Here is a 13674-nt window from a genome sequence, read left to right as displayed (position 1 = left end):
TAACTTATGCATTTTCTTTATTCAGTCAAGTATTTGTTGAGTGCTTGGTATTCCTAAATCACTGTGTTAGACATTAATGGAAAGAATATATAAACTATTATCTGAGATGTGTGGAGATCCTGGAATATTGTGTATTTACAAGAAATTTAGTAATTTTTAGAATACATATAGGGAGAAAGACTGTAATGAATGACGTCTATTCCATTAAATTAATGACATAACATCAAAATGTAAACATTTAAGATATTTGTCAGGCAAACGGTTACAGCATTTGTAAACCATTTGTCAGGCAAACGGTTTACAGCAGATGGTTAAATCCTATACTGCCAGGAACTCTTGGAAGGGAAGCTTTCATCACCAGCCAAGGTATGGACCTGCTGCAAATGGCATACGTGTCTGGTCCCAAGTCATTTCTGAGATGCCCCTAGAAAACTTCTTCATTATCCCCAAGTCTAACTGAGGAACAGGCTGGAAAGCAAGATATGAAATTACAATTGGTAATCAGTAGGATAAAATAAGAGAATGCTATCCATTGTTCACTAATAAAGTCTGGTGTTTAAAAATTCAGATGTTATTACAATATTGAAAAGAGACTCTAAAGAAGGTACCTTGGAAAATGCCATTTTTTGGTCCTAAAGAAAAGCAGAAAAGAAAAGGGAGTTCCAGAATTGGAAGTGTGTACATATATATATATATATATATATATATATATATAGTTGCTTTATATATATATATTATTGCTTTATATATATATTATTGCTTTATATATATATATATATATGTACTTCATATATATATGAAGTAAAACATGTGAGAAGAGAAGCAATAATCTCCAGAAAGAAGTTAGGTGTATATGAACTAGAGCAGAATTTTTTTTGCAGTATTTGAAATTCACGCTTTTCTTGTTGCTAACCTAATGATTCTATATTAAATGCAGGTTTTCCTTCTGGAATAGTGAGTGCGCTGGGGCTCTATTTCTAAAGTTCCAGAAAAAATACTTTCTTTCCTGTTGTTACAATAACATAAACATTCATTGGACTGGTAGAAGGAAGGAAATTTTCTGAAAATACTAAGAAATATGTCAGGAAATGCCTATCCTCATCCTTCAAATACAAGATCACATGTTACCACCCTGTGATACCTTTCCCAACTCTTCCCAAACAGAGTGAAAAGGTGAGTTTTGTTACAAACTATCCAATTGTGAATGAGGAGTTTCTCTTAGAGAAAATCCTTTCCAAAGAGAACATTCTTAAGCAGTAAGAGAAATAACTGAGGCAGCAGTAATGTGTGTATGTGTGTATGTGTGTGTGTGTGTGTGTGTGTGTGTGTGTGTGTGTGTGTGTGTGTGTTGAGGGGGAGGTATCATAGAGAAATCCTTAAACAGCTAATGAAGGAAGAGAATGTCCATCACTGTAGAAGGTAAACATCCCTGACCAATCTGAAATAAATAAAACTCCTAGACGCCTCCAATCCCAGATAAAGGACTGTCTGTACTCACTGCTCCATCAGGAATCCCCATTTGCAACACAAATACTGTAAATTGAAGACAAAACTCCTGTTCCCTAGAGAATTCTGGAGTTAGATCCCAACTTTGCACTCCCAGTATTTTCTACAAGGTCTTTAGGCTTTACTTGTGATTTTTCTATGAAGCTACTTTTCATCTCCCCAGAAGAGACTGATTAGGCCATAATTTCTTTCTCTCTGGGCAAACAACTGGGTTAGAAGTGTGAGTTCTAGCTGTGTAACTACTAATGATGTTCAGATTCCCATGTCAAAAATGAGATAACATCTGTCCCACTGACTACCTCACAGTGTTGTTGTAAGACTAATAAAAGATCATACTAAAATCTGCATAGGAGATTTAGAAAGGAATGGGATTACAATTACACGCCATCCTTGGTTTATTCAAAGGATACACTGGTGAAGGAAAGCGGTACTGATCCTCTCCCAAACAGTGGCACAGTAAGTGACCAAATCATTCCTGCAAAACTATAAGGATGTGAACAAACATCATTAAGGACCAAGTGTTCCATATCGGGAGGTTGAGAAATCGGCAGGCACCAGAGTGAAAGCCACTTAGACAAGGCCATCCAGCTCCCTGGCATCACATCACTACCTGCAGGGCACAGGCCAGTGGGACACAGCAGGAGGCAGACAAGCTGCACTTCCAATAGCAACAACAGTGTCTGGTCAGAGAAAAAGGTGTGCCCACGAATCAGGAAGAGTCAGAGACCTATGGCTTTAATAACAGTGAGCGCTGTGGTACTGAGGAAGGCATGGCAGTTAACCTTTTCTCTCATGCCCTGCACGGTGTTGCCTGGAAATTACTGACTCATATTTCTGCACTTTGAAGCTCTGGTTGCAATTACAGAATCACCTTCTAAAATTCATGAATATTTTGTATTCATAGCAATTCAGGTATCATAACTTTCCCACAAAATTAACTGACTGGAGTAAGTTTCAAAATCAAAAGAATTTTCTACCATGCAGGCATGCAGTTTTCTCTTCTACTAGAAAGATAAATCCTTTGAAAGCAAGTAATCTACAAGAACTGCAAGATTCATGTTTATTACATCCTACAGTCTACAGTAGTTTAGGAATCACTTAAATGTCTACCTTCTAGTTTAGGGATCCCCAGAGGACTAAAACAGAGATTTCTAGAAAGGCTTAACAAAGGAGTTAAAAGAGCTGAAGTAGATCAAGAGGTTTTTTTCAAAATTACCACATATCATTATTTCTGGTTTGGGGATGAGTCATCTTAATATGATAAAATGAATCATTATGCTTAGTACCTTGCAAAACTTAGAAATATGATTATAGCTTCAGATTTTAAAGAAACTGCCAGAGAAAGATAATCTCAAATGTTATTTACACTATTTATAACAGATTTTACAGTGAAACAAGAAGCTATAACTGTATTTACAAAAAACAAATTTGGGATTAAAACAGTGAGATGTAATTTTTTTACTGACCTACTTTAATGTAGTTTGAACCCCATACATCTCAAATATTCTACGCAGCTTTTTCCCTCTATTCTTTCTAATCACTACAGGTATAACTAGTGAACATAAGTAGCATTAGGGAATATTTTTCTTTCAAAGAATATTCCACTTAATTATTATACAAGTAATAAGGAAAAGCATGGGCACGAATAATGGAGAAGAATGGACACCTATCTCTGGCTGGTGGTCTCTCCCCATGGTAGCTTTTAATGCCAGCTCCGTTTTAAGCCTCTTAGGGACCGAGTCATTCTTATTATTGATGGTCTCACCTCATATCCATGCAAAGATAGTATAATATAGGAATACACCATATAAACTAGAACTTTTTCTTTAAAAGAAAAGGTTATATTTTTGCTTTTGAAATCATATGGCAAGAAGCCACACCTAGAGTTTACCATTGGTTATTATTTCTTAGCAATCGCTGTACATACTCAGGAATCATGGGAAGTAAGAAAATACAACCTAAAAATTGTTTTCAAATAAAATGAAAAATTTATGAAGACTAAATTGACAGTGAAGTTGTTATGATGTTAAAGTTTATAGATTTTCAATTAAATATATATTCATTTTGATTATAAATTTTTCAAGTTTCTTAAACATTAGAATTTCAGATATTTTGTGAACCCTGGAAACCATATATAATCTCTCATCAAACACCTTTAAAAGTCCACCAAGTGGTTCTGGGGACTCAGGTAGCTGGTCCCTGGAAAGGCCCCTGCTTTTCAGATCACAGACCTTTAGAATGTGGTCTACATGGAAAAAATTATTCTCTTCTCAAATTACACACTGCTTTTTTAAACCACGGTAATTTTTAAGGCAAGAAGGTGTGCTTTTTCCTTTCCCTTAATTCAGTTAAACATGTATCTATTATGAGCTCTTAAAAAGCATTCATCAGCCATTTTCCATTCTGGATGAATGATGTGTGTCCCTTCAAATACAGAATAGCTATAGACGGATACAAGCAAGTCTTCTTGATTAAATGCAAAAACATCATATGCATACTGCAAGCAGCTATTGGGATGCATGAAAAATTTTCTGGTCAATGAGTTAGACTGGAATGGCTACTGGAGATGAGGGTTTCAAAAGGAAATCCTTGACCTCACAGATAAAAATGAGTTCCTGAAATAAGGTTTCAAGACTGTTCTATTACAAAAAGAGAGATCTTGGTGGTAACTTTTTTTCCTCATTAGTTCTACCTTACTTTTTGAATATAATTAGATATAATATATATAATATTTTCAAATACTTAGTTTCACTATTAACTTAAGGGATGAATCAAAGTCCACTGCATGTCATAATATATTATATCATCAAATAATTTAAATGAAATCTCAGAATCCGAGATCTGTACAATAACATTCCCTGTTTAGGAATAGAGAGGGAAGAAAATCTTTCTGAATTGGCGACAACCTAAAGCATAGAATGTTTTAAGGCAATAAATAGTTCTGTTATTTTCAAGTACTTGAAGCAACACTAATGGCTATGAAAAAAAAATTATAGTTTATGTGCTTTATTATTTCTGAATGGATGTGTGGTGAGGCCACTGATAGAGTGACAGGATGCATGACAGGTTTAAAACTCTACTGGCATCAAATGTCACCTTTGGGATTTTGCAAACATTGCTTTATGAAATAGATAACTCACTTAAGAGTTAGGGGTTATATAAAAATGTAAGCTGCTAGAGTGCTTTTAAAAGCTGTCACAGGGCTTCCCTGGTGGCACAGTGGTTGAGAATCCGCCTGCCGATGCAGGGGACACGGGTTCGTGCCCCGGTCTGGGAAGATCCCACGTGCCGCAGAGCGGCTGGGCCCGTGAGCCATGGCCGCTGAGCCTGCGCGTCCGGAGCCTGTGCTCCGCAATGGGAGAGGCCACAACAGTGAGAGGCCCGCATACTGCAAAAACAAAAACAAAAAAAACAAAAAATAAAAAAAATAAAAGCTGTCACAAACCATGTGCTTCCCTAAGCTAGTTAAGCTTCCATCCACAATCTTGTTCAGATTAAGCATTTAGCAAGCCTTCCTCTTGTCCCCAAGAATTTTCCCCCTCACAGGTAAGATTTCAATCAGCTCTATGTTATACGGATTCTGATTCAGAAAAATATGAATAGAAATGGTATATTCAGTATTAATTTTTCCATTTGCCAGCAACGTCTTAAATTTAAATTAAAAAAAGTAACAAAGTGTTCACATGTTTACTGATAACAAAAAAATCTGAGAAGAAATATACATAAAGTGCATCTCCTCTATTAGCCTTTTATAAGGTTAAAGTATCCCTACTTGAAAAAAATACATTACTTTTAAAATAACTATTTTTCATTTAATTTTCAAAGACCTTAAAATGTTTTATTAACCTGAGAAAAATCTTATACCAATCTGAGAATGCCAAGTAATAAGAATTCTTTTAAATAAATAGGAAAATAAAACTTTTTTAAAACCACATGCAATGTTCTTCATTCATAACAGCTCATTCTGGCAAATTCCACTACTTCAGGCGTAACAGTAGAGATGCCAATATCATGCTAATCAGAAGCAATAAAGCTACCTGTATCAATTATTAAAATGTCACATACTGTGTGTCTCCAGATTAATCAACTTTCAATTCAGCTTCTGCTAGCTTAACAATTTTAAAGTACTGATTTAATGAAAGTACGTTTGAATACTTTTACTACAAATTTTAGCACTTTGTCTATCAAATGAACAATGATAAAAACTGCTAGCAAGAAATTGTGGTACTTGATGAGTCAGGGATTATATATTGTACTACTATCTAACCCAGTAATTACACTTTTAGAAATTTATTCAGTACTGTTGTCATTATCAGAAAAGAAGAAAAGACAACACAAAAATGATGTTCAATACTGCATTATTTATAATCATAAATATTCAAAAAAGACTAAGAGGCCTAGAAAGGGAATAAACATTTTTAAAAGGCAGAGTAAAATTTAAAATGCTTGTGAGACAGGGTTAAGGAAAAACAGGAATACATGAGAATAAACCAAGTTGTTCCAACAACCTAAAATGCATTTCAAAAAGTGGAAAGTCATATATATTACAAAATTAACACTGTATTACTGAAGGGTCAGAGTACAGCAACTTTATTTACTTCTTTATATTTTTGGTACGTAAGTTACTTTTATCATCTATGCATTACTCATATAATCAGAAATATTTTTTAAAAGATACAAGATTTATCTTTGTACAAGTCCTATCTAAATTGGTTCTACTTTATGGGGCTTCCATGTTAAAATAACAACAGCTGGCATTGAATATTCTCAAACAGTTTACAAGCTTTTTCTGGAACCTCTTCACTAGTAATATCATTGCAACCACTCTTATTTTTTTCTTAATTTTACATACCAATTCTTGCTCTTTTAAATAGTAGCACTGCAAATTTTGCTTACTTTACCACAATGTTTCCTAAACACCGAGCCTTCAGTTTTTGCATGTTGTCATCCAAAATCATAACTGAAAAGTAAAATATTTTAAAAAATAAATAAGTAAATAATTGAATAAAAACACATAAACTTAAGGCTTAAATGTTTCCGAATTTTCTATATTAAGCTTCCCCAAACTCTAGCTTTAAAAAGGCATCCTTTAATTCCTGAGACCACAAACATACATAAATAAGCTAAAATGAAAATTTAAAGTGTACATGTTTTTAATTTTTAATTAGATAATGAATTTTTGCTCAGAATCACCCTTAAATAAAGATATAGTATTTCAAATACACTGGTAATTTTAAAATCTACGTTTATGTCCATTCAAACATACCCCTCCATTCTGTCAAAAATATTAAAAATATGTTCAGCTTTTCAAAAATTAAAGGATACAAAGTGTTAAAACACAGACAAAACATATTTCAAGCAATAAAAATAAAGAATTTAAAAGCCTGGCAAACTCCTTTTTCTGATTTAAGGCTTAATATCCACTTATGAGCTTTAAGGTCAATTTAACCTTCCCAAATATTATCCCAATGTGTTCTATGCTACACTGTTAAAATCCTGAAGAATTCCAAGAGACCAAAGCTTGTATCCACATGCAGTAATCTTCAGTACAAACTAGAGTAAGGATATATCATCATGTTTTAAGCGTTAATAGATCCTTTATGTGGCTTCATCCATCCAGGTTATGCTACTGAAAAATGCTATAAGAATAGAAGAACATTATCTCCAGAAAAAGTTAATTGCTCCTGTGTGTTCCCAGAGCACTTTGTTTCAAAATTCTATTCTGACAATTATTAGGGGTATAGGTGTCTGTCCCTCACTAGATGTGAGTTCATTAAGGGTGAAGCCATGATAATTCATCTCTGTCTCCCCAAATCCCAGTACAGTGGCCAATTTACTGTGTGTCCTAGAACACATTCTTGCTCTATTACCCCTCCCATTTCCCTACCTAAAAAGTGGAAAAAATTCCCTTCTCATAATGTTGTACAATAATTACTTGAAAAAAAATACAGTGATAACCTTGCATAAGATACTCAATGAATTTGAAATTAAGTATTACATTACATTGAATGTTTTTCACACAAAAATGATTTTCTTTCCTTTCCCAAAAGGATATGGCTTTTAAAAATTATAACATTAAATGTTACATTATACTTTTGAATCTCTGAATAACCATAAAAATCATGCGTCATAAAGTCTTTATTTCCTTGGTTATAAATACTTTAGTTCTAGCATTTAAGCTGTGCTGTCTGTAAGCCAATGGCTTTCAGACAATGAGAAACATCTGTACTGAAATTCCATGAGGCATCAAAGCTTTAACTCTTTCTTACAGCTGGATATGAAAATGGTACTGAAACACTGAAAGGGAACGTAGTTAACATCTCCCACAGTCATCAGCCCCTAAAAATGGTTCAACACAAAAGCAATTTTTCTAATAAAAGGAGTAGGGATGACAGAACTGTTCAAAGGGAAGATTTCATAAAGCTGCGTTCACCCTTCCATGCCTGGAGAAGTCACTGACTTCACAGAGTATCTATTTTTGCCCTTAAAAAAAAATCTTTTAATAAATATATCTGCTAGAGTAAACCAAATGATCCTTAACCAGTCATTGTCCTAGAAGGAAAATGTAATATTTTTACATTAGAGAAGCAAAAACACATCTCTAAATTTTGTAATTTACATGCAAATACAAACTGTATGCAGGAATTATATTCTGTTCCTAGGTGCTGGGTTTCAGCTAAATTGTGTGACTTTATGCAAATAACGTAACTTCTGTACCTCATTTTCCTTGTCTGTAAAAATGAATGTGTAAGACTAAATCAAGTCAGCCCCTCTGGCTTCTCTGAAATATTAATGACACTACGAGCTAAGACTTAGTTTAGTCTTTCTACCAGCAGGTGCTATGTTAGTGCTTCTCTGTGTTCCATCAGCAACCCTATGAAGCATATAGCATTATTATTCCCATTTAGAAATAAGGAAGTTGAATGTTTGACTTGTGTAAGAATGTATAACTTAAACAAGTCACCTTGTATAAGACATATAACTAGGAGGTGAAATCCAGGGCATTATTGAACTATTATAATCACAACCAATAATTTAAAAACAAATATGGAAAAGATAGTGTTTCTCATTGTCACATAGTGCCAGCAAGGATGAAATTATTTTTCTTTTTAGAATCGTTACTCTTTATATTCAATTTTTTAGCCAACAAGGTTCAAAAGCTTTATCATCACTTCTAAATTAAAAGATAGCATATATAATGGGAAAAACTGCAGCTTTTATAACAGAAACAAACAAACAAAATAAAACATAGTGGTTTGCATTGTCTTCAGGACCTAATGAGCTGTGTTACCTTAGGAAAGTTATTTAGTCTCTCTGGGCACCAGCTAACTCATCTCTCAAATGGGAATAATATTGGTAAATTAAATATACCTTAGCATTAGTTGAAAAGATATATGCAAAGTACTTGGCGCCTAGCATGTATTCCATAAGTGTTAATCTCGCATACATATGCTTAACCTGCCTTACATTATGACAATCATTTTAATACAAGGCATTCACTCAATCAAACACTTATTAAGCACCTAGTATGTTTCAAGCAATATGATTCACACTAAATACAGAAAAATACCAAATTGATTAATATTACATATTTCAAGTAATCAGGGTAATTTCTCACCATTGTATCCTGGAACACTTTTTCCTGCTTGCCCTGGAGGAGGTGTTTTAGAATTACCTAATCCAATGCATGATGCTGTAATTGGGGAACCAGTCTCTGGAGAAATAAATATTATTTATAATTTATTATTTCAACTTGAGATCATGATGTTTCTTCAGTGCCTGCACTGCCCCCTCCCTCCACAGAATTTCACTGCATGAGGAATAGATAAATGGTGCAAATGTACTATTTAAAAATGAAACAAATCCAGTAATTTATATGATATTGACATTTTTAAAATTTAAGGACACAAATTTAGAATAATATATATAGTAGTGCTTCTTTTAAAGAAAAGAAAGGCCTCTCTAGTGTTTTCAGTTGTGGATTATCAGGTATGAAGAATGGAGAATTACATGACTGTGATAGTTTTACAAAACATGTTAAAAACTGAAAAATCTCTAGAAAAGATGCTTTCTTTTATTTAACTCACCTAAAGCTATTTTATCAGGGTAGGTAACAGCAATGGGCAAAATATTTCTGTTATTTATAGTTTAGTCTCTGGAACAGGTAACATGAAGATTTTTTAAAATATATGAACAGTATAATATTCTAATTTTTTAAGAACTACATTTGCCTAGAGACCTTGCATCTAAAACTGAATTTACCAATGCTTTATCAAATTTCTCTTAAATCCGTTGCTCCTGGACTTCTGAAGGCCCAAAACGTAGGAAGGAAACTATTTATCTTATGCTGATTATTTCCTCAAGACCAGAGACTTATTCACAATCAGCCTTCATTGATTAACAAAAATGTTAAATTTGTCTTCTCTGTCTCAAGTTGTAACAGTCAGAATAACAGCAGCTATTACATAATAATCATAAGTTCTAAAACTGATAATTTTTTATAAAAAAAATGCATTCGTTATTATTGGCAAATACAAGTTTGGAGGTACCAGAATATTTTGAATATGAGATTTGTCTCTATGGAGGGTTAAGATAAGAGGGTATTGATTGTAAAAAGTTTCAGAACTACTGGTTTAATATTATACACATAAATGTACACCTACATACACCCAAGGGATTAACTGCCAAACCATTCAGATCCAAAGTAATCCAAAATATTGAAAACATCTATCTTCCTAAGGACTCGGAATGTATTTCTTCCACTCTGGTCTCCACCATGATTTATCATATATTTATATCACTTTAGAATAATGGGAAGAATTTATTACTGTTCTTTACCTTCCAGAGTAGTTCAGTTTATTATTCACATTTTGATGGCGGCTCAGCTGGTATCAATAACAGAAGATGAACTCTCGAACTTTAAAACCCAGTTCCTGAGTGACAGTCCAGTGCTTAAGGCGCTAAGCCAGATGGTCACCGCTGAGAAGAAGCAGCGAGTAACCGGAGAAGACATTGCTGATGTTTGACGAAGAATTCTCATCTATTTTCATATCATGACAAAACATCGGGAGGTATTTTATGACATGGCATTCTATCAGCTCTGAGCATTCTCCCTACAGCACAATCAAAGCATGGGAGGAAATCCACAGGTTTGGAAATTTAGCAGCATTTTTCCCTTTGCCTTTTGGAAAACATCTGAGTACTTATCTCAGCTACCCTGCAAGAGCAGTGAGATAAGAGCAGTGGTGATGACAGGAAGCAACCCTGCAGAGTGAGGTGCTTAAAAGGAAGGTACTAAGACATAACCAGGTGACAAGAAGAACAGAAGCTACTAAGACACATTAGGAAAGGAGATATCCCCTTCAAGATGCTACCGCTCCCCCTCCCAACCTGGTGAGAAGCAGCTTCTGAAGTCAATCTGCTATTTTTAAAGCATATCTTGTCAAGTTTAGGTGATTAGTAGGGGCACTCCGATCATCTGAAGTTCAAACTCTTGACACTTCTCAACACCATAAGGCCTCTCAGCCACTTGTCACCAGATAGCTCTAGAACATAGAAATGTACCTTCCAGTGGCTCTAATACCTATCAGTGGTTCTAGCATCTGCTGCTTAAAAGAAAAACAAAAACCCCGCAACAAGGAAACTGTAACTGCACCCTGCTTCATCTCATCTCAGTGTGGATTCTTATAAAAGACATGGGCACTCTGTTCTTCTGATAACTGGGAGGAAGGGAGTGTGGGAAAAGGAAGGGAGAATAAAACCTACTCTTAAATAAAGGCACAAGAAACTGAAGCGCTGTCAATATTCACTGCCTAAGTTGACATTATACATCTTTCCTGAGATTCTTAAGCATCTTTTCATAGTGATTACATACTCATAACCTTTAACCTTCAGCTGTTTTGTTGCAGTTTATGATTGTAAAGCAACTATGAAAAGCATATTTTTCTATATGATTGTTTTGACTGAATTTTAAGGGCAATGAAAAGTATTATCCATTCAGTTACTTCAAGAAGACAATATAAGTTTATACTTTGAACATTAATAATTTGAGCATCTTGTTGTCTTTATTTTGTGCAGGGGCCATGCTCATCTTCTCTATATCGTTCCAATTTTAGTATATGTGCTGCCAAAATGAGCACTTATTGACTTTATTTTGATATTCATTTAGAGCATTAAAAATGAACTGTTGGTAGTGACATGCAAAGGATACAGCCAGACAAAATGACAGTTCCTAGGAATCTAAGTATAATAAGGAGCCACAGTTAGGACAAAAGTGGGTTGAGAAAGACCATAATGGTTGTTACAGAGACTTTGGTTTTCTCTCTTTATACCCCCGAACGTCCCAAGACCCAAGAACTGATCAATCTGCACCGTAGGCACACAGATGCATGCTCACACATTCATGCACACAGACTGTATGACCACCCTGGCTCCCCAGCAGGTCCACGTGCAGGACAGGCTTCCAGTTAGGGAAAACCCCAGGCATGCTGCAGTCCTTAATCAAGCTCCAAAGGACTCCCAAAGCCCCATTTCAAAGACGTTCTAAAAACATCTGCTTCGCACTGCCCAGGCTATAATTAATGGCTAGCAGTTATCTAAGCAGACAGGAAATCCAGATGTCACAATTTGACTGGGCAAGAGCTACACTGAACAAACCAGAACTTTCTCTTTGAAGAAAAGAATCGGACACTTCATTTGGAGAAATCTTTCCAAAGAGGTCCAACCTTAGAAAGACAATGCTCAGCAATTCACCAGCATAATTTCCTTAGATAAGAGACAACCAGGAAGAAGATGGGAAATTGAAGGCTGTGAAGAATAAGTTACCTTGGTTTGTTTTAGATTCACACTGCATTAGAAGCTAATACAGACATTTCACTATTATTTTGGTGTTTTTACTGCCGCACTCCACCTTACTGCATTAGTGAGCTGTTACAAAACTTCTAAAGGAAGAAAAGGAGAGAGAACTAATAAACATAATTTTTTCAAACATGAATTATGCCATGTACCATGTGCTAAGTGCTTTTTGTTTATATTATTGCCTTTAATCCAACTATAAGCTGATAGGGAGAAAAGGAAATATTATTTTAACAGATGAAAAGTACTAAGGCCTAACATAGAAAATTTAAACCATTTGTTCTGGTTCACATAGTTCTTCCAGAGCAGGAGAAGAATGGCATAGATAAGTGTGCCACTCATGAGGTTCCCATGTAGAATACAGAGGAGAGAAGAAAACAGAGCTCACCCAGACTGCATCCCAGCAGAGGAAGAAAAACTTTTGTGACACGGAGTGAGTACAGTCTCTCATACTTGCAAATGGAAGTAATGGTGGTACATACCACTTATTAGCAAACATTTGTTGAGCACCTATTATGTGCTAGGTGCTATCATTAGAACTGGAGATAGAGCAATAAACAAAAGTGACCAAAATCCCTGCCTTAGTGGAGCTCACATTTTAATTGGGGAAACAAACAATAATAACATTCAAAAGTCTAACATACAGCATGTCAAACAGTGATAACTACTAAGAACATAAAGGAAGCACAGATAGGATATGAGATGCGATGGGAAGGGATTGCAATTTTAAACTGGGTAGCCAGAAGAAAACTCCCTGAGAAGTGACATTTGAGTAAAGACTTGAAAGAAGTGAGGACGTGTGCCTTATACATATCTAGGGACAAAGAATCCAGGAGAAAGGAAACGCAAGTGCAAAGGTACCGAGGTAGGTTTATTCCTAGAGTATTTGAGGAACAGTGAGGCAGCCACTGTGACTGAAGCAGAACAAATGAGGAAAGTATTAACAGGAAATAAAGTCAGAGAGGTCGTGAGGAGACAGCTCATGTAAAACTACTTCAAAGTCCTCTTAAAACCTTAAGTTTTTAGTCTGAGTGATGTTGCGAGCTAGTGTGGACCTTTAAACAAAGAAGTTAATGAATCGCAACAATGCAAATAGAATTTACGTAAATATTTGAGCATCATGTAGGGTTTATGATCAGGTTTATTTAATTTGGGGTTTTGAGAGCGACGTGGGAGAAAATGATGGGACAGATGGTAGCTGTTTTAGGATGGCTGGTTAACAACAGAGATTCCTGTGGCTTTCTGAACAGCCAGAATCAATTCACTAGATTGACAGAAAGACTAGAGCTCAGTTAGGCGGTAGACGGGAGACAG

At 35.1% G+C, this 13674-nt stretch overlaps 1 protein-coding gene and 1 non-coding gene across 10 annotated transcripts in view; both read right to left on the bottom strand.

Annotated features, from left to right (window-relative positions):
• ACSS3 (acyl-CoA synthetase short chain family member 3) overlaps positions 1-13674 on the bottom strand; it is a 160286-nt gene that overhangs the window by 27639 nt on the left and 118973 nt on the right. For all 9 annotated transcript variants that reach the window (XM_059081640.2, XM_067009821.1, XM_067009820.1 and 6 more), the window contains 2 exons: positions 9125-9220; positions 6403-6466 (listed from right to left, as the gene is read on the bottom strand). In XM_059081640.2, coding sequence (XP_058937623.1) covers positions 6403-6466; positions 9125-9220 — 160 coding nt within the window. The remainder of the gene's footprint in view (positions 1-6402; positions 6467-9124; positions 9221-13674) is intronic.
• LOC131767492 (U6 spliceosomal RNA) lies at positions 11544-11645 on the bottom strand. Its single transcript, XR_009338706.1, has one exon. It is a non-coding gene; the product is annotated as a U6 spliceosomal RNA (small nuclear RNA).

This window comes from Kogia breviceps, chromosome 12, assembly GCF_026419965.1.
Source record: "Kogia breviceps isolate mKogBre1 chromosome 12, mKogBre1 haplotype 1, whole genome shotgun sequence".
In the NCBI taxonomy this organism is placed as follows: Eukaryota; Metazoa; Chordata; class Mammalia; order Artiodactyla; family Physeteridae; genus Kogia; species Kogia breviceps.
This window is presented reverse-complemented; position numbering and strand designations above follow the sequence as displayed.